At 40.6% G+C, this 19,219-nt stretch overlaps 1 protein-coding gene across 2 annotated transcripts in view; it reads right to left on the minus strand.

Annotated features, from left to right (window-relative positions):
* Nucleotides 1–7,804, minus strand: part of LOC140200730 (fibroblast growth factor 9) — a 70,212-nt gene extending 62,408 nt beyond the window's left edge. Inside the window, exons 1-2 of one of the 2 annotated variants that reach the window (XM_072264315.1) lie at nucleotides 7,640–7,804; nucleotides 6,819–7,113 (exon numbers count right to left, since the gene is read on the minus strand). In XM_072264315.1, coding sequence (XP_072120416.1) covers nucleotides 6,819–7,089 — 271 coding nt within the window. In that variant the 5' untranslated portion in view covers nucleotides 7,090–7,113; nucleotides 7,640–7,804. Of the gene's footprint in view, nucleotides 1–6,818; nucleotides 7,114–7,311 lie in introns of both variants that reach the window. The other variant, XM_072264314.1, reaches the window with a different exon arrangement.
* Between the last annotated feature and the right edge of the window lie 11,415 nt (nucleotides 7,805–19,219).

The raw sequence follows: 19,219 nt of genomic DNA on the forward strand, positions 1-19,219 counted from the left end.
TATATTGAGTTACTGTACTGGGTCTTGGAGGTGACTCTAAATCATGTGGCTAAGAAGTAATTCAACTCCACAAATCAAGTGTTGGATCAAATGGCAACAAATGCCACCAAGTTAAATTCCTGATAACAATAACTTCAGCCTTAGAGCAAGACTTTTAGCATAATCTGAGTTCACTATTATTATACCAATGAAAGGATTTTTATGATTATATATAAAAAGAAAGGCACTGATAAAATTCTATTTGGAATTTTCTGAACAATGATTTTTTTTTAAATCAGCAGCATTTTATTTCCTCCCAAAAGTTATTATTTGGGATATTTGGTCACTTTGTATATTTGGAAGTTTAATAATGGTTAATTATGGTAAATGGCTTGAGCAATTAGTCTTGTGATGTGTAAATACCAAAATTTATAGGTTGGCCTTTCAACAATGCAAAAAATAGGGATTGTACTAAGTTCTGTTTGTGAAATCAAATGAATTGATTTTAACTTATGATGCCAACAGATTATTTAACTTTGACAGTAATCAGATTTGCAATCTTAATACTATAAACCAAAAAATTGCCAAATAATGAAATATAAAATGTGCAAGCTACATGTCATATCTTTGTGGAAGCTGTCACATGATGCATTCCTGGGAAAACAGCTGTTCTGAATTCTGTGAAAGGTGGCACATAAATCTTTGCAGAATTTCAGGTTTCAAGGTCATGTGAAGGTCAATTAGATGACAACATTTGAGAAACAAGATTAAAGCCGGCACAATGATGATGATTTTGTTCTGCACTGTAAACAAAAACTTTTATATAGAACCAATAAGGGAGTGGACAATCTGCTAAAAGACCTAAGCCAAAAGCCCAGAGTTTTCTAATTTGGACCTCTGGCCTGTGCTGTGCCACTGCCCTTAGCAATGGGGCTACTTCATCCAAACTATGCCACCCCAGGAAATGATAAAATAAAAAAGTTGCTGTTCCTAATCAGAATTCAACTACCTACATTTGATTAGTACAGGAGAGGCTCAAATGTTCCAATCTCATCAGAGCACATTACCCAGTCATACTGCAGAATTACCAACTGGCAAAATATTGAAGGTTTGCCAGCAACATAAAGCCTTGATGTATGGTGATTAAAAATGGAGAATTACATTGGTACATCTGAGGCAAAACAAAAATGCTGAGATCACTCCAGATTCAGCAGCATCTGCGGAGTACGGTAGTTAGTCATGTTTCATTACAACCTTTCTGCACTTTTAATCCTAAACTATTCATCTCTCCACAGATGCTGCCTAACCCATTGAATGTTTCCTGTTTCGTTTATTTTAAATTTCAGAGTTCCAACATCCAAAGTGTTTTGCTTTTGTTTTCTAACTTTACTTAGTTTTTTCTTTTGACTATACTCAAACACAGCCAAAGGTCAGGTAATCTAACTTGGAAATCGCTCTCACGACAAATCCATTTTGAAAACCATCAGATGCTTGAATTTGATCTAGTGACCAGAGTGATTATTTTCACGTTTCCAACCTTACAATAATTTCTACACTCCAGAACTACTTCAACAGATGTAAGACTCTTTGGGATGTTTTAATTAATGAAAGTGTGCTGGCTTTTGCCACACAAAGTTAAGACCTTGAAACACTAACACTTTTTTCCATTATAAACTGGGTTTTAAATTGTGGACATTCCTGAGGACACAATTGGAAAGTATGTGTGGTACACTCCCAAGCTGAAAATGTCTGAGATTGTCCATTTTCAATGGAGTGTCTCAGGCTTCAGCATCTTCCAAAATAAAAATCTTAGTCTTGCAAGTCCAAAGTTCTGTGAAGTTGTCGAAATAAATAGATACAGTGGTAAAGAAGGTTTACAGCATACTTTCCTTTATGAGTTGGGGCACTGAATATGAGGGTTAAAAAGTCATGTTGCAGCTGTATAGGGTAGGCCATATTTGGAGTGTTGGGTGTAGTTCTGGCTGAGTGTTACAGGAAGGATGTGAAGGCTTTGGGGAGGTTACAGAAAAGATTCACCAGCACGTTGCCTAGATTACAGAGCATAAGATTACAGAGATCTAGAGTCTAAATTACAAGAAGAGGATGGACAAACTTGGATTGTTTTCTCTGGAGTATCAGAGGCTGTGAGTCAACCTGACAGAAGTACGTAAGATTATGGGAGGCGTGGGATAGTCAGAGCCCCACCCCCCCGCCCCCGGTGGAAATGTTGACTATTAGAGGGCAGAGATCGAAGATGAGAAGGGAAAAGTCTAAAGGAGATTTGTGAAGCAAGTTTTTTTTTAAACACAGAGAGTGATTGATGCCTTAAACACACGGCCAGGGAAGGTGGCAGAAACAGATACAACAGCGATGTTTAGCAGGCTTTTAAAAAGCCAGAAGAATAGACAGAGGAGAGATATGGACGATGAGATTTTGATGGTCAGCAAGGACATCATGGTTTGAAGGGACAATCTATGTTCTAGCCATACCCCCATCTCAAAGAAATCCTTAATGTTTCAATGTACCCAATGAAAAACAAAATTGAACATGCTTGCAGCTAAAACAAAAATAAAAAATTATCCTCACAGAAGCATAGTAGACATTTTGTACAGGTGGAAGCTATCCTCTCAAGCATCAAATGCAGTGGTGTAACTCAGAATGCATACCCTAAGGAAAAGGGGGAAAGAAAGGCATTTTGCAAGCCAACTCATTGAAGTTGAGGCAAAAACAGGAACATTTCTGGGTTCACCTCAAGTCCAGTAAATGTCAATAACTGTGTCTGAGAAACAGACTTGCTCTGGTGACAGATACAATACCTCAGCGTTGAGGAAGCCATAGGAACTTATCAGTCTGTGCCATCCAAAAGAATACAACTGAAGTGTGAATCAATCTCCCACACCAAACACTTGTTTTATAAAGAAAGAACCACTTTAGTGATCTGTCTTGTTTTCCTTTAGAAATGAGGTTTGTGATGGGTCATTTGAGGCAACAAAGGAAGTTTTCAGTTGTTTGCAGCCATTTGCATTCCAGCAGTAAACTTGTTAAATGAATAGGAAAGTTAAGACAAAGATTTTAAACGTGAAACCCTAAGCAAGGCCTGCTCCTCAATTTCATCCTGAGAAACAAGGCATTTCTTCAAATAGTGAAAGTGCTTGCATTGTAAATGTAATTGTCTTTTCCTTAAAGTATTTGTGGTGTTCAGGAGATGATTGACATGCCAACTGGAGCGCCCGGCTTGGAGTGCTTCAGGGTGATATTTTTTCAGCTGACACCTTGAGCTATTTGGTGTTCGGTTCCTTTAGAAGTTATAATACAACCAAGCTCTCTCTGCACACTGTTCCAGCATGTCACGGATTTAAGCCCCGACACTGTGTATTTAGAACAGATAAGAGACTTCTGTGTGGAAATATCAATGCCACACCCAATATATTAACAGTAAGCACAGAATACGTGACTCCAAAAAATGGAGCGACCTCACAAAACGCCTGCGTCGTTTACCTTCAGTTATTGCATAAATGATGAATGACTTGGGGCGCGCCTAGTCTTTTTGTTCTCATTGTTATGTCATTGCTAGAACTAAACGATACACTCAAAATATAATTAAGTGTATCCAAAAGAGGATAAATCAGGTTGATTGAAAGGATATGGTCGAATGATTAACGGGTATGGAGAAAAACAATATGCAATGCATATATTAGTAACAAGGTATTAAACCTGGAACGCCCCTATAATAAACTGATGTCTCCCTCGAGGTCCTAGTGCCAGCAATCCTTCTTCGTAACCCTGATCTAAACCCTGGAAGCAAATACTAATGGAAGAGGAAATTCAATATTTTATCCAATTTCAATTAGATGTATATCAAGGCAAGCTAAAATTAGAACTTCAAGGAAATCATGTCTTAATTTTAAGTAAAGAGATGGCCTCTATTCTGAACACGTCCATCTGCTGAACAGCTTTTGTACCCTGTAGTTTTGCTGACACAAAAGACCCGCCCACATTTTCCAGTTATTGAATTTCCCACTGGAGTCCAATCTGGAAAGTGCCTTGAATCGAAGAACAAACGTTACATTAAACATTCAGCCTTAGACCTCTGAAGAGCTTGCAGTACAAACTCGATAATCATATGAGGCAGCAAAGGATACACTGCGGCTACTGATGCATATCGAGCGAATGAGACCTTGCGGAGAAAATGCTGCACATTGCCAAATCGGAGCAGCCAACACCCCCCGCGTGTGTCTTTTAGGGCAATATATTCAGCAAACCGCAAAACTGCACGCTTAACAGAGCAGTTCGTTCTAGAGTATGTAGGTAAACTGAGAAATAATTCTTTTGTATTATTAGTTAAATATTAAACCTGTACCAAATGCAATAAGCATCAAACACGATCGTTACCGACAGTTAACTGTTTAATTCGAAGAGGAAAGTTGGTTAAAGTGGGTTGGAAATGAAACAGCGGCCACGGTGAATGCACCATATTAACTAACATGATATAAAACAGAGCTTTTTCTTCTGGTATTTCCTCTTGGAAGCTTTGAAATGGAGGATCGCTGCGTCGATTTTGTTTTGGTTAGAAAGGCCACGCCACAAGTTTTAATTGTGAAGCGCTTGGCTGAATTTATGGGTACATCATGAAACAGCAAATGAGAGAGCAGCGAAATCCCACTCTCACCTGCCGCCTCCACGAGAGAATTCAAGATAATTCCCATCTCCAGTACCTCAGCATTCACAACTGTTCTTTTTTGTAGACAACAGCCTTCACGCACTCCCTGGCTGATTGAAATGCAATCAATAGAAATACAAGTACTTGGGCGAGTTGTCACGCAAAGATCACTGCAGTGTTCTGTCAGCGGTTGCTGAACCATGATCCTCAGGCGCAAACCGCGAAGTAAAAGTTGATGGTGATGCCAACTCTTAATTACAAGGGGAACACGGTGGGAGTGTTTAAATGCATCGGTCGGGTGTTAAAAATTGGGCGAATTTAAATCCTGCGCCAGGCCTTATGAAATGGAGCAGGTGCGTGCCATCCAGTGCAGAGGTGGGCGAAAGCAGGAGTTGCTGCAATGGGAAACACCTGCCAGTGCCGGGCCCCGGTACACAGAGGATGCGCTTCACACAGGCACGACAAAGAACAAAGAACCTAGATTATTACTAAAGTGGCACACGGGCGGGGTATTAATCCCCCAAAACTAGCCGGAGTGAGTTAAAATGGTATAGGAACAGAGCTGGCCCGGAAAAGCATACAATTGGTGCAAAAGATGAAGGTTCCTGAGGTGTAACCAGCCTCGGGAATCTGAAGGGAGCTAGACCACTGCGCCAGCGCAGGTAGCAAACTTCCCACATTGAAATTCTAATTTAACCAATTTCTTCACCCCTCGCCTCCCACTCCCGTTTACCCCCAAAACAGAATAGCTAAAACAGACCCTGGAGTCAGATGTCGTTTGCTTGCAGAGAACGTTTTCAATGTTCTTATTATATGTAGTCTCCGTGGGCTAAATTATTTTCTACTAAGCAATTTTATGTCAACATTTTGCAAAGGGTTCGGGTGGAGTTATCATTGCAGCATTTCTACTCGACTCCGCCCCAGCCCCTGCCCCCTCCCCCGCACACACATTACAGCTTTCTGGTCCACTGTTTGCACTTGCTATCATCTTTTATCTAGTAGCTAGCAGAATTAATTCATTTAAAAATGAATCTTTAAGTGAAAGCTAGTCCTGAATTTGTGTCCCGAATCCCCAGGTAGGGCCGTGCGTTAGGACCCGGGGGATATCTCTCGCTCTGGAAATGTAGCAGTGCGGCCGCCGTACAGACACCTGCTGGAGGCGTAAACCCAGGGCTGGAGGTTTGGCCATAACCTTCGGGGCGAAAAACTATAAATGTACTTAACTAGTGCTTTTGATCTTTAAAACGCATTCGCACCTTTTAACCAACAAAAAGGGGGGGGGGAAACCTCGCGAGTTTGCTGCACGCACGTGGCCTAAATTACTCTTGCGCATTTCGACATTGAATAATCTATCGAGGAAACACTGATTAATAATGTATGACGATGGCTTAAATAAGTCTTTGCTCTGATCTTCTCAACAATCACCTCTACCAGTGAGTCATATGATTGCACCAATCCACTGCGTTTGCAATCTGCATCCAACTTTGACTGCAAAAAAACACCGATTATTAGTCTACAGTTTATTTACACGTTCATGATTGCACAAATAAGGCACCCCTATGTAACAAACATATTATAAGTTAGTTTCTAGTCTGACGACGTAGTAACTGACATTTACATCAGATCGGACGCATAAGGTCGTGAGGACAGGTAGATGGGTGGCCGCAGATATATTTTCCGAAGCAAACGCATCCTGGTCAGTATCCAACAGCTACGCACCTAAGTTAATGGTATAGTGTGGCTGCCTCACTGCACCATTAGTCAAAATCTGTTTTTCTATACATATGCAAGCACGAGACCCACATGTCCTCAACTTGACCATTTTTCGCAGCCTGCTGTTTTGAAAAGTTATTTATTTCCTAGCCAAGCGAGATTTAAGCAGGGCCACCGCGTATACAGCGAAACAGACAGAGACACATTGATACGTTTCAAAAAATCAATTGCCATGATGCGGGACTGTGGGCCTAAATGAATGTGATGATCCTATCATTTAGTCATGCCTGATATTCTTAGAGCACGTTATAGGAATCAGAATACGTTCGCTCGCTCGCTGTCCGCTCGCATCGCAGAGCAGTGCAGCACGAAACTCTGCCATCTGGCATCGTCACGTAGAGTAAAAAAAAATCATAAGATGTCTCATTTATGACCTACTTAAGTGCTTTGTGTATCTGCTACTTACCAAATCGGCTGTGATCTTGTCTGGTCCCCTGGATAGTTCCGTTAGGGAAAATCTCTAAGTGAAAGCCAGTCCTGCAGTAGAGCTGTCTCCGCCTGAGGATCCCCTTTAAGTGGGACAGGTCCGTGACTGAGCCCCTGCTCAAACCCCCCTCAGACTGGCCGAGATGATCACTCAGGAGTACCGGATTATCCACCGGTAAAACGGGCACATTCCCAAAAGGTATTGCATCCTGGGCACCAAGATAGTTCCCAACTTCACCTAACGGAGCCATCAGTCGCCGCCGGCGATTCTGCTTCTGATAATAACAACACAAAAAAAAACAAGAATAATAATATAGGTGTCAGCCCAAATTGCTCTCGTGTGTTTTTTTTGTTAGAATGAATTGTTTTGACTGCAATCCATTAACACATACATAAAAGTAATATGCTGTTTTGGTTTGGGGCAGGTTCAAGGTCAATCACTGTAGTCTATGAAACCACCGCTTTATACTCACACATTAACATATTGTTTTTAAATAATCCCAGGTCTAACAGGCTGTTTGATCTTCAGGCGATCCAGCTGCATTGAGAATAAAAATTCGTAGTTTCTCCATTGGAAGAAGATAACGATGGTCATAGCAACTTAAACCCGGCGTTATTGGTTTTTTTTAGATGAACAAGGCTACGTCAGAATTTATGGATCTGTCTCCAGAAAGGCATGCGCTGTTTTTACTCTATAAAAGACTGCATACATCAGCATGAATCCTTGAGAAAATATAGATCGCACGTTGCTCGCTGGGGCAATCCAAAAACTTTGATCTTATTTTTTTTCCCAAACGTCACCTTTTTTATTATCCAAAGACTCGAGGAAGATCAGGAGAGTGTCTGGAGCTTCAGGCGCTCGCCTTCATCAGCAGAAAGATCTGCAAGTCCAATGCTGGGTTGCTGGCTGCCTTGAAACAGGTGTTCTTTACGCAGACCCCACTGTGAAATGTGTGTACTATCTGCGTCTGAACTATACTCTCCATAAAGCACGCAGAGTGGCGCAGAAAAGCAGGCATGGGTTGGGTTTAAGGTAGTCTTACCAACGACATATAGGCTCCTTCTCGGTCCTAGTGCCCATGGGTTACTTAAGAAATCAAACTATTTGAAAAAGCATATGAAACCTTTTTAACTATATTGGGTGCATATTTTCTTCAGTTTAAACTTTTCTATCCATCCCAGCTTTATGATACTAAATAAAAATATTTTATGGGTTGAGATTTATTTATTAGGGCAATAATAATATTGTATAGTAATTTTCATTTTACAAAAACACAGTTTTTTGGATTAGCTCGAGCAAATATATGCAGTCAGAATCAAAAGGTATCTTCGATCGAGGATGTAAGGGCTGAAGAACGCGCGAATGATTAACCGCATAACAATATACGATCAAAACGTTTTGTATTCCTAAAAAAAACTACCGATCTTCGTATCCATATTGCAGTGTAGACTTTATTAAACTCATCTGGCTCCTTTTTGTTATGATAATAAAACACGAGACAACCAGGAAAAATAACACAATTCAAAAATAATTTTGCCCAATAAAAAGCTTCAAAGGTGTCTTTGGAATTTCTAGTAATAGCAGCAGTCTGATTGAAGTTACATCACTTAGATTGAACTTGTTTCAGATAGCACCTATATGGAACTCCACAGTGCAACTTTGGGCATTTCCATGGAGCCTGTCTCCATTATCCCCAAGCTTCATTGTCTATAAGGAAGCTGCACCAGAACAGTTTCTGTTTAGCATCATGCAATTTAAAATTACGTTACTTACCTCACATGGTCTTATTAACCATATAAATACATCGGAAATGGGCCTGGGCTGAAGGTTATTCATACTTGGTAATGTGCGAAGCGTGGAGGACAAGATGGAGAGTAGGATGTTCGAAGTGTTTAATGGGGACCCACGCTTTTGACAAATATAACTCAGACCTTTACCCCACTTCAGAATATGGAACAAACAGTAACAAAAGTAGGTGGGTCATTGAAATGGTGAGAATGGTTGTTGAATAACTGATAAAATACGTTGCAATGGCTCCTGAACACCGATAGTCTTATCCTCCAGGAAATTATAATATGCAAATTTTAATCAAATTGATATACGAATCAAAGAAAGCTTGATGTAACTTTGGCTTCTCGTGGTAGTGAAATGACTGCGGGCACTAGGACCCGGGTCGGAGTGCTAATCAGAAATCATGAAGGCTTTTATTTAGGATAATTTGCTGTTTCATGAACAAATATTGTCCGAGGCTGAGGGGACGAGAGTTAAGATTTAAACCCGGAGTTTTCAAATGTCTGTCTATCATCGTAAGTCATGATCTTAACGAAGTCTGAGAATCGGGTTGACTGACGGTAGCACTGCGAATTGGAGATGGGAATAAGGATTGCGGTAGATTCGCTAGAAGTCGCTCGAGAGCCGGAGCTTGTCCAACATTAGCAGCAATTCTTATCCCATTCTTTTGTGTATTTGCTTGTGTTATTACCATTGCTGCTTTTAGTGAATTTCCAATCAAGATTTTTGTTTCGGTTAAGTCATTGTGGTATAATTTTGTACAATAATTGTTATTCTTAAATAATATTAATTGGGCCTGAAGGTCATATTCAAAAACTACTAAAGAGATTTGTTTGCTCTACTGCTCCGCTGTCTTTATACACTTACTGCGTCTGGACAATGTCTTCCATATGATTCCCTTCAGTAATGATTTAATGTTTCAATTTTTATGTTCCTTCCTATGTGACCAAAATACGTGTATCTGTTTGAAATTGATCTAATAAGCATTTCATTTTTTAAAAAAAAAATAAGACTTGGGAGGTAACATTAATTGAATGTTGCTCTGGAAATTTTATTGTGGAATAAAGTGTTTCAATTGAATCAAAATTATTAATGGCATGCATTATACTCGTGTTTCCACAGATGTTCTTTAATCACTGGAGAAATATTAAATGAAAATCGGAAATGTAACATTTCCGAAAGCGATTCGTTTGCTACAATATAGCAGGAATTGAAGCGGAACCGTGGATACCGTCTTGCGCTCTTTTTTTAGATCTGCCGTACACTATAATTTAAAGGCGCACAGCCACAGCTACCTCATCAAGTCACATTCCGGGTGTTGTTCTTTTTTCACTCATAATTTGGCTTTCTCTTCTAAGCAAAATATGGAAAATGAATTTTAAAAAGTTTGAGCAATTAAATGAATTAACAGGCATTACTTATATATTCAGGGAGGCTACTGACTGGGTTAACGCCGAAGAAACATTGAATCGCAGTAAGAAATCTATAAACATAATTTAAATCAATTACTGTGCACTGAAGTGCAGACGCAAGAAAAGAGATTCCCAACTTTAGTTTTTTTTTATAGGAGAGGCAACACTTTCATTATATCTTAAGACTCAATGTATTAAAGAGTGAAATGTTGGAAAGGTTGCATATACGATCTTTCTTAATCTATCTCAATGTCAGAAGTGTGAAATGCAACATATTTATGTAGATTTGCTTGAAAGGTGACATGATTTGTGTCATTGTGGGACTAAGAGGAAGATGTCTAATTTGAAACCTAGTTATTACAGATAGGATATTATGGGTGTATTGCCAGGCCTGTTCCTACTAATGCCTCTCAGCCTGCACATGCAGGCACCACCCAGCTGATAGGATTCACCTGAAGCTCATGCCAGATTTATCACCTGCAGCCTATTTAATCCCATTTCTCAACCACAGTCCTAATTCACTCATCTGAACCAGCTGGCCTCAATCAGGTGCTACTAGTTCTCACTCACCCTGCCTAAGGTTTACTTTGTTGCCTATTCTTTCTTGTATTGGGGTTTTTGTGACTTGTTATTTTGTGGTCTATTATTAAAATTATCATTCAACACTAAATTGAGTCCACTGTTCTGCCTTTGGATCAAGTTTTTTAATAGGCAAAAAAACTGTTTTTTAAAAATAAGCCTTTATTGCAAAAGAGAACCAGGTCATTGTAATTTTCAATGATTAGCACATATGAATGCTCTTAGTAAACATAGAGTGTAATTTAGTTTATTGTTGGATGTTCAATAATTCCAGGCATTGCATTTATTGGTCCTAATAAATAAAACAATTTAGTAGTATGTGCAATGTTTGAAATAAAAGAAAACTACTGGATATACATCTTATATAATTACCCCTAGTCTTGGCTGATGGACAACTTCCTTGCCTATTAATGAAACTTACAATAGATTCAGAATCTCAGGTCGTCATTTTTTTAAAAAGTGCTTTGCATTAATGAAATTGCCATAGTGTCAGTCCCTTGAAATAAGGCATGTAAATTGTCTATTATTATGTATATCAAGCTGCAGTGAAAAGATTTGTATGCCATCCATTGAGGTCATACCTACAATGATGCATTGAGGTAGTACAGACAAAATAAGGTGTTACAGTGCTGGAAGAACTCAGTCAGACAGCAGTAGCAGAGGGAAATAGACAGTCCTGATTCAGGTCATGACCTTTCATCTGGACTAGAAGGAATATACTCCATTTCAGATGGTTGGGTTTGTGCATGGTTCCCCCTTTTATCTCCCAGTTGTACTAAAGATATACTCAAAGGGGAAGATAACCCAAAAGGTTAACCTGCCTTTTCTTGTTACAATACTTGTGTTTATTTTAATAATTTCACATTTCCAAAATATACAACCTTTTAATGCAAGCTTATACTGTCATTGACTGTTTAATGTATTTAACCTTCACTTGACATCTTGCTAATGAGGAAATAAAATTAACCTGTGCTATAGAATAAGGAAACATTAGCAGAATTTTAAAAACTTGGTGAATTAAGGAGTACTTAAGGGGAGGAATGTAGTGGAGAAAATTAGGACTGAAACACTTGAACATGAAATCAAAAGACCTAATCAATAGATCTAATAGCCATAAGGATACACAACAGGCCAGAGTAAAGGAACAGAATAATATTGAAAGAGCCCCTTTGACCTAACTTGTTCAAGGTGCCCTCTGGAGTTCAAAGTTCAAAGTAAATATATTATCAAAGTACGTATATGTCACCGTTTACTATCTTGAGGTTCATTTTCTTCCAGGTATTCACAATAGAACAAAGCAATACAATGAAAAAGCACACAGAAAGACTGACGAACAACCAATCTACAAAAGTAGATAAACTGTAACGCATACATACAGACATACATATGTAAATAAATAACACAGAGCTGTAGAGTCCTGATAGTGAGTCCATTGGTTTTGGAATCAGTTCAGAGTTGAGGTTTTTCACTCTGGTTCAGGATCCTGATGGTTGAAGGGTATTAACTGTTCCTGAACCTGATGGTGTGCAACCTAAGTCTACTGTACCTCCTTTATAATGGCAGCAGGGAGAAAAAAGCATGGCTTGGATGATTGTGATGGATGCTGCTTTTCCGTGGCAGTGCATGGTGGGGAAGGCTCTGTCCATTTTGAACTGGGCTGATAACACCACTTTTTGTAGGCGTTTCAGATCTTGGGTGCTGGTGTTTCCATACCAGGCCATATTGCAACCAGTCAGTAATTCTCCACTGTGAATCACGAACCCCATTTTGCCCACTCCCTTCTGAACCTTTCCAAGTACCTGTTCAAACGTCTTTTAAACATTGTAATTGCAAGTGTCTCTAATTCCTCATCCCTTATGCCAAATACCTTCTATTAAAAAAAACTTGCCGCTCAGGTTTCCCTCTCACCGTAAACCTTTGGTTTTAGACTCCTCCAACATGGGAAAAAGACTGTGACCATCCACAATACCCATGCCTCTCATGCTTTTATAAATCTCAGTAAGGTCGAACCTAGAATATTGTGTGCATTTCTGGTCACCATACTGTAACAATGGTGCGATTAACATTAACTTGTAAGAGCGTAAGATGTGTGAGCAGAATAGGTCATATGCATCCACCACCCCACCCAATCCTAGGACTACTGTTTCATTCAGTAACGAAGTGGCTGATCTGCTCTGGGGCTCAATGCCTCCCTTCTGTCCCAACTTCTTGTATAACCCAAAGCTCTCCTGTATAACCTACATATACTTTATATATAATTTATACTCTGTGTTTCTTATGGCCTTATATTGTCTGAATCCATTTGTGCCTGTGACGCTGCTGCAAGTAACCCAGGATAACAATGTTTTTCAAACATAATGCTCCAGGTGTGGGTTCAGCAACGGCATGCAGAGTTGTAGAAGTCTTCACTACTTTTTGTTTATAATCCCTCTTGCAATAAAGCCAATGCTCTATTTGTCATTAAATGAAGAGGTACCTGCATCCTAATTTGGCATATTTTCCTAAATTCATAATAAGTTATTGCTGAGTTCTAAATAGCACCCACGATTACTTTAAATAGAAGATTAAAACATTAGAAACATGTGAAAGACTACATGTACTGGAAATCCAAAGCAACACACACAAAATGCTGCAGTAGCTCAGCAGATCATGCAGCATCTATAGAAATGAATAAATATCCATGTTTCAGGCTTCTGTCTGTGGCGATGAATTCCACAGATTCACTACCCTCTGGCTAAAAAAATTCCTCCTCATCTCTGTTCTAAATGTGTGTACCTCTATTATGAGGCTGTGCCCTCTGATCCCAGACTCCCCCACTATAGTAAACATATTCTCCACATCCACTCTATCCAGGCCTTTCAATGCTCAGTAGGTTTCAATCAGATTCCCCCCTCCGCACCATTCTTCTAAACTCCAGTGAGTGCAAACCCAGAGTCATCAAACACTCCTCTTATGTTAACACTTTAATTCCCAGAACCATTCTCGTAAACCTCCTCTGGACTCTCTCCAATGCCAACACATTTTTCCTTAAATAAGAGGCCCAAAACTCCTAACAATACTCCAAATGTGGTTTATAAGGTCTTAGCACTACATCCTCACTTTTATATTATAGTCCTCTTGAAATGAATGCTAACATTGCTTTTGCCTTCCTTACCACTGACTCAGCCTCAAGCTAATTGTTAGGGAATCCTGTACAAGGACTCCCAAGTCCTTTGGCACCTCTGATTTTTTAATTTCCTCCCTGTTTCGAAAATAGTCTATGCCTTTATTCCTTCTACTGAAGCACATGACCACATGCTTCCCTACACTACATTCCTTCTGCACTTCTTTGCCAATTCTCCCAATTGGTCTGACTTCATCTGCAGACTCCTTGTTTCCTCAACACTACCTGCCCCTCCACCTATCTTTGTATCATCCACAAACTTGTCCAAAAGCCAACAATTCTGCCATCCAAATTATTGACAGTTAACGTGAAAAGAAGCGGTCCCAACACTGCTACCTACAAAACACCATTAATCATTGGCAGCCAACCAGAAAAGACCCTCTCTATTCCTATTCTTTGCCTCCTGCCAGCCTGCCACTTTCTATTCACGCTAGTATCTTTCTTGTAATACCATGGGCTCTTAATTTGTTTAGCTGCCTCATGTGTGGCACCTTGTCAAAGGCCTTCTGAAAATCCAAGTAAAAAACATCCACTGACTCTCCTTTGTCCATCCCGCCTGTTATTTCCTCAAAGAATTTCCACAGATTTTTTAGGCAAGATTTCCCCTTAAGGAAACCATGCTGACTTTAGCCTATTTTGTTATGTGCCTCCAAGTATCCAAAATCTCATCCTTAATAATGGACTCCAAAATCTTCCAAAGCACTGAAGACAGGCTAACTGGCCTACAATTTCCTTTCTTCTGCCTCCCTCCCTCCTTAAAGAGTGCAGTGGCATTTGCAATTTTCTAGTCCTCCGGAACCATCCCAGAATCTAGTGATTCTTGAAAGATCATTACTAGTCTCTCCATAATCTCTTCAGCTACCTCTTTCAGGACTCTAGGGTACAGTACATCTGGTCCAGATGTGATTTGTAACCTTCAGACCTTTCAGCTTTTCAAGCACCTTCTCCTTAGTAATAGCAAGTACACTTACTTCTGGCCCCTGATGCTTTCAAACTTCAGGCAAACTGGTAATGCCTTCCACGGTGAAGACTGACACAAAGATCTTCTGCCACTTCTTTGGTCCTCCATTACTATCCTCTAGTGTCATTTTCCAGCAGTCCATTATTCACTCTTTCCCTTCCTTTACTCTTTATACAACTGAAAAAAACTTTTGATATACTCTTTTACATTGTTAGCTAGACATTCATATTTCATTTTTTCTCTCCTTTTGGCTTTTTAGTTGCCTTCTAAAGCTTCCCAATCTTCTAGCATCTACTAACTTGTGATATATTATTTGCCCTCACTTTTCCTTTTATGCTGACTTTGACTTCCCTTGTCAGCTACGGTTGCCTCAGCCTCCCTTTAGAATACTTCTTTATCTTTCTTGTGCCTTCTGAATTGCCCCCAGAAACTCCAGCCATTGCTGTTCTGCCATTATCCTTGGCTTGTCTCCTTCCAATCAACTTTGGGTAGCTCTGCTCTCATGCCTCTGTAATTCCTTTTATTAGACTGTTATACTAATACACCCGACTTTATATTTTACTTCTCAAACTGTTGGGTGAATTCTCTCATATTACGTTCTCTGTTGCCTCAGGGTTCCTTTACCTTAAGCTCCCTAATCAAATCTGGTCCATTACAGAACACTGAATCCAGAATTGCCTTTCACCTAGAAGACTCAACTACAGGTTGCTCTGAAAAGTTATCTCATTTACATTCTATAAATTTCATTTCTTAGGATTCAGTACCAAACTGATTTTCCCAGTTCACCGAAATTTCTACTGAAATCCCCCGTGACCATCATAACATTGCCTTTTTTTACATGTCTTTTCTATTTTCTGTTGTAATTAGTTTCCCTCATCCTGGCTACTGTTTGGAGGTCTGTATATAATTCCCATCAGGGTCTTTTTACCCTTGCAGTTTCTTAATTCTATCCACAAGGACACTACACCTTCCGATCCTATGTCACCTCTTTCTAAGGATTTGATTTCATTTATTACCAACAGAGCCATACCAATACCTCTGCCTACCTGCCTGTCCTTTTGATACAATGTGTATCCTTGAATGTTAAGCTCCCAACTATGATCTTCTTTCAACTATGCAGTGATGCCAATAATCATACCTGCCAATCTCTAACTGTGCTATAAGATCATCTAGCTATTTCCATATACTATGTGCATCCAAATATAAAATCTTTCTTCCTGTATTCCTCACCCTTTCTGATTTTAGCCCCATGTTGCACTTTAACTTATCCCATTGATTGCAATTTTGCCCAATCATCTGCCTGTTCTTCCACACAGACCTACTACACACAGCATCTACTTGTACACCAACTACCCTATCCTCAGCCCTATCACTCTGGTTCCCATCTCCCTGCCAAATCAGTTCAAACCATCCTCAACAGCTCTAGCCAACTTGCCCACAAGAATGTTGATCCCCCGTAGGTTCAGTTCATACATTCCCCTGAAGAGATTCTAATTATTCAGAAATCTGAAACTCTGCCACCTGTACCAGTTTCTCAGCCACACGTTCATCTGTACTATCACCTTATTCCTGCCCTGACGAGCACATGTCACTGGTAGTAATCCAGAGATTACTACCTTGGAGGTCCCGCTCTTCAGCCTATTCCCCAACACCCTATACCCACTGCGCAGGACCTCTTTCGCCTTCCTACCTATGCCACTGGTGGCAATATGTACCGAGTCTTCTGGCTGCTCACCCTCCCTTTTGAGAATATTCTGCAGTCACTCTGACAGATCCGGAATTATAGACCGGTAAGCCTGACATCAGTGGTGGGGAAAATGCTAGAGTCAGTTATCAAAGATGTGATAACAGCTCATTTGGAAAGCGGTGAAATCATCGGACAAAGTCAGCATGGATTTGTGAAAGGAAAATCATGTCTGATGAATCTCATAGAATTTTTTGAGGATGTAACTAGTAGAGTGGATAGGGGAGAACCAGTGGATGTGGTATATTTGGATTTTCAAAAGGCTTTTGACAAGGTCCCACACAGGAGATTAGTGTGCAAACTTAAAGCACACGGTATTGAGGGTAAGGTATTGATGTGGATAGAGAATTGGTTGGCAGACAGGAAGCAAAGAGTGGGAATAAACGGGACCTTTTCAGAATGGCAGGCAGTGACTAGTGGGGTACCGCAAGGCTCAGTGCTGGGACCCCAGTTGTTTACAATATTAATGACTTAGACAAGGGAATTAAATGCAGCATCTCCAAGTTTGCGGATGACACGAAGCTGGGCGGCAGTGTTAGCTGTGAGGAGGATGCTAAGAGGAAGCAGGGTGACTCGGATAGGTTAGGTGAGTGGGCAAATTCATGGTAGATGCAATTTAATGTGGAGAAATGTGAGGTTATCTACTTTGGTGGCACGAACAGGAAAACAGATTATTATCTGAATGGTGGCCGATTAGGAAAATGGGAGGTGCAACGAGACCTGGGTGTCATTGTACACCAGTCATTGAAAGTGGGCATGCAAGTACAGCAGGCGGTGAAAAAGGCGAATGGTGTGCTGGCATTTATAGCGAGAGGATTCGAGTACAGGAGCAGGGAGGTACTAATGCAGTTGTACAAGGCCTTGGTGAGACCACACCTGGAGTATTGTGTGCAGTTTTGGTCCCCTAATCTGAGGAAAGACATCCTTGCCATAGAGGGAGTACAAAGATTGTTCATCAGATTGATTCCTGGGATGGCAGGACTTTCATATGATGAAAGATTGGATCGACTAGGCTTATACTCTCTGGAACTTAGAAGATTGAGGGGGGATCTTATTGAAACGTATAAAATTCTAAAGGGATTGGACAGGCTAGATGCAGGAAGATTGTTCCCAATGTGGGGGAAGTCCAGAACGAGGGGTCACAGTTTGAGGATAAAGGGGAAGCCTTTTAGCACCGATCTGGGGAAAAACTTCTTCACACAGAGAGTGGTGAATCTGTGGAATTCTCTGCCACAAGAAACAGTTGAGGCCAGTTCAGTGGCTATATTTAAGAGGGAGTTAGATATGGCCCTTGTGGCTAAAGGGATCGGAGGTATGGAGAGAAGGCAGGTACAGGGTTCTGAGTTGGCTGATCAGCCATGATCATACTGAATGGAGGTGCAGGCTTGAAAGGCCGAATGGCCTACTCCTGCACCTATTTTCTATGTTTCTATGTTTCTATCCGGGGCCCTAAAATCTGGGACGCAACACACCATCTTGGTGTCTCTTTCCCAGCCACAGAATCTGCAGTCTGTCGCCCTAACTAGCGAGTTTCCGATCACTATTGCTCAACCTGACCTGACCCTTCCCTGCTAAGCCTCAGAGTCAGCCGCTGTGCCACAGGCCTGGCTGCTGCTGCAGTGCCCCGGTAGGTTATCTCCCTGTCGGTATCCAAAGGGGTATACTTGTTTCAGAGGGAATGGTCACAGGGGAACCCTGCTCTGACTGCTTTCTCCTCTTATTTCTCCTGGTGATCACTCATCTACTGTCTGAAGCCTGGACTTCGAGTGTGACCACCTCAGTAAAAGTCAGCTATGAGGTTTTCAGCCTCCCGAATGGTCCTGGGCACATCCACTTCCAGCTCCAGTTCTTGACCTTGTCAGTCAGGAGCTGAAGTTGGGTGCACTTCCTGCAGATATAGTCATCATTAGGTACCTTGCAATCCCACATCTCACAGGAGGAGCACTCCTCTGCTTGAATTACCATCCAGCCTACACATGCTCCAACTTCTTAAGCTTAAGTCCTACGATCGACTAAATATCTGCTATGTCCTTCGACGTTTTAATTTGACTGTCCTGATTGTTGAACAACAAATTCAGTAGCCCAAGACGGATGAACACAAAATCTGATAAAGGCAGAAATGGGAAGATCTCTGCAGAAGTGTGTGGCAGCTCCGCTATCACAGCTGGCTCTTGTCTACCTGCTCTAGATGGATACAACTAGCTCTTAAGCTGGATCGTTCACAGTTAGATTTAAATTAACTAGTGTTTTAAAGTTCCATAGATTTTAGTTTTGCATATAAATTACCCTACAGATTTTACTGTTTTGCCAAATACAAATTATAATTAAAAAGCAATATGAAGAAGGGGAATTAAAATTAAGTAGTTCAACTTAACTATCTCCTAGCAACCAGTCATTCTTCATAAAATTGACCCTGCAAATACAAGAAACACAAGTGCTTATGGTGAGAAACACTTTGGACTCTTTCTCCATCTCCATCTGCAGGTAGGCCTCAGCTAAGTCCACTTTGCTGAAGTTTTTTCCTCCATAAAGGTTTGCAAAGATATTCTTTATCATGGGCAGAGGGTATTGATCTCCTTTCAGTACTGGGTTGATGGTGACCTCAGAATCACCACAGATCCCAACAGACCCATTCGTCTTTGCTAGTGGGACCACTGGTGTAGCCCATGAACTCTACTCAACCCTGGAAAGGGTTCCTTCAGACTTAATGCAATGTAGTTTGTTGACTAC

Source organism: Mobula birostris, chromosome 7, assembly GCF_030028105.1.
Source record: "Mobula birostris isolate sMobBir1 chromosome 7, sMobBir1.hap1, whole genome shotgun sequence".
Classification (NCBI taxonomy): Eukaryota; Metazoa; Chordata; class Chondrichthyes; order Myliobatiformes; family Myliobatidae; genus Mobula; species Mobula birostris.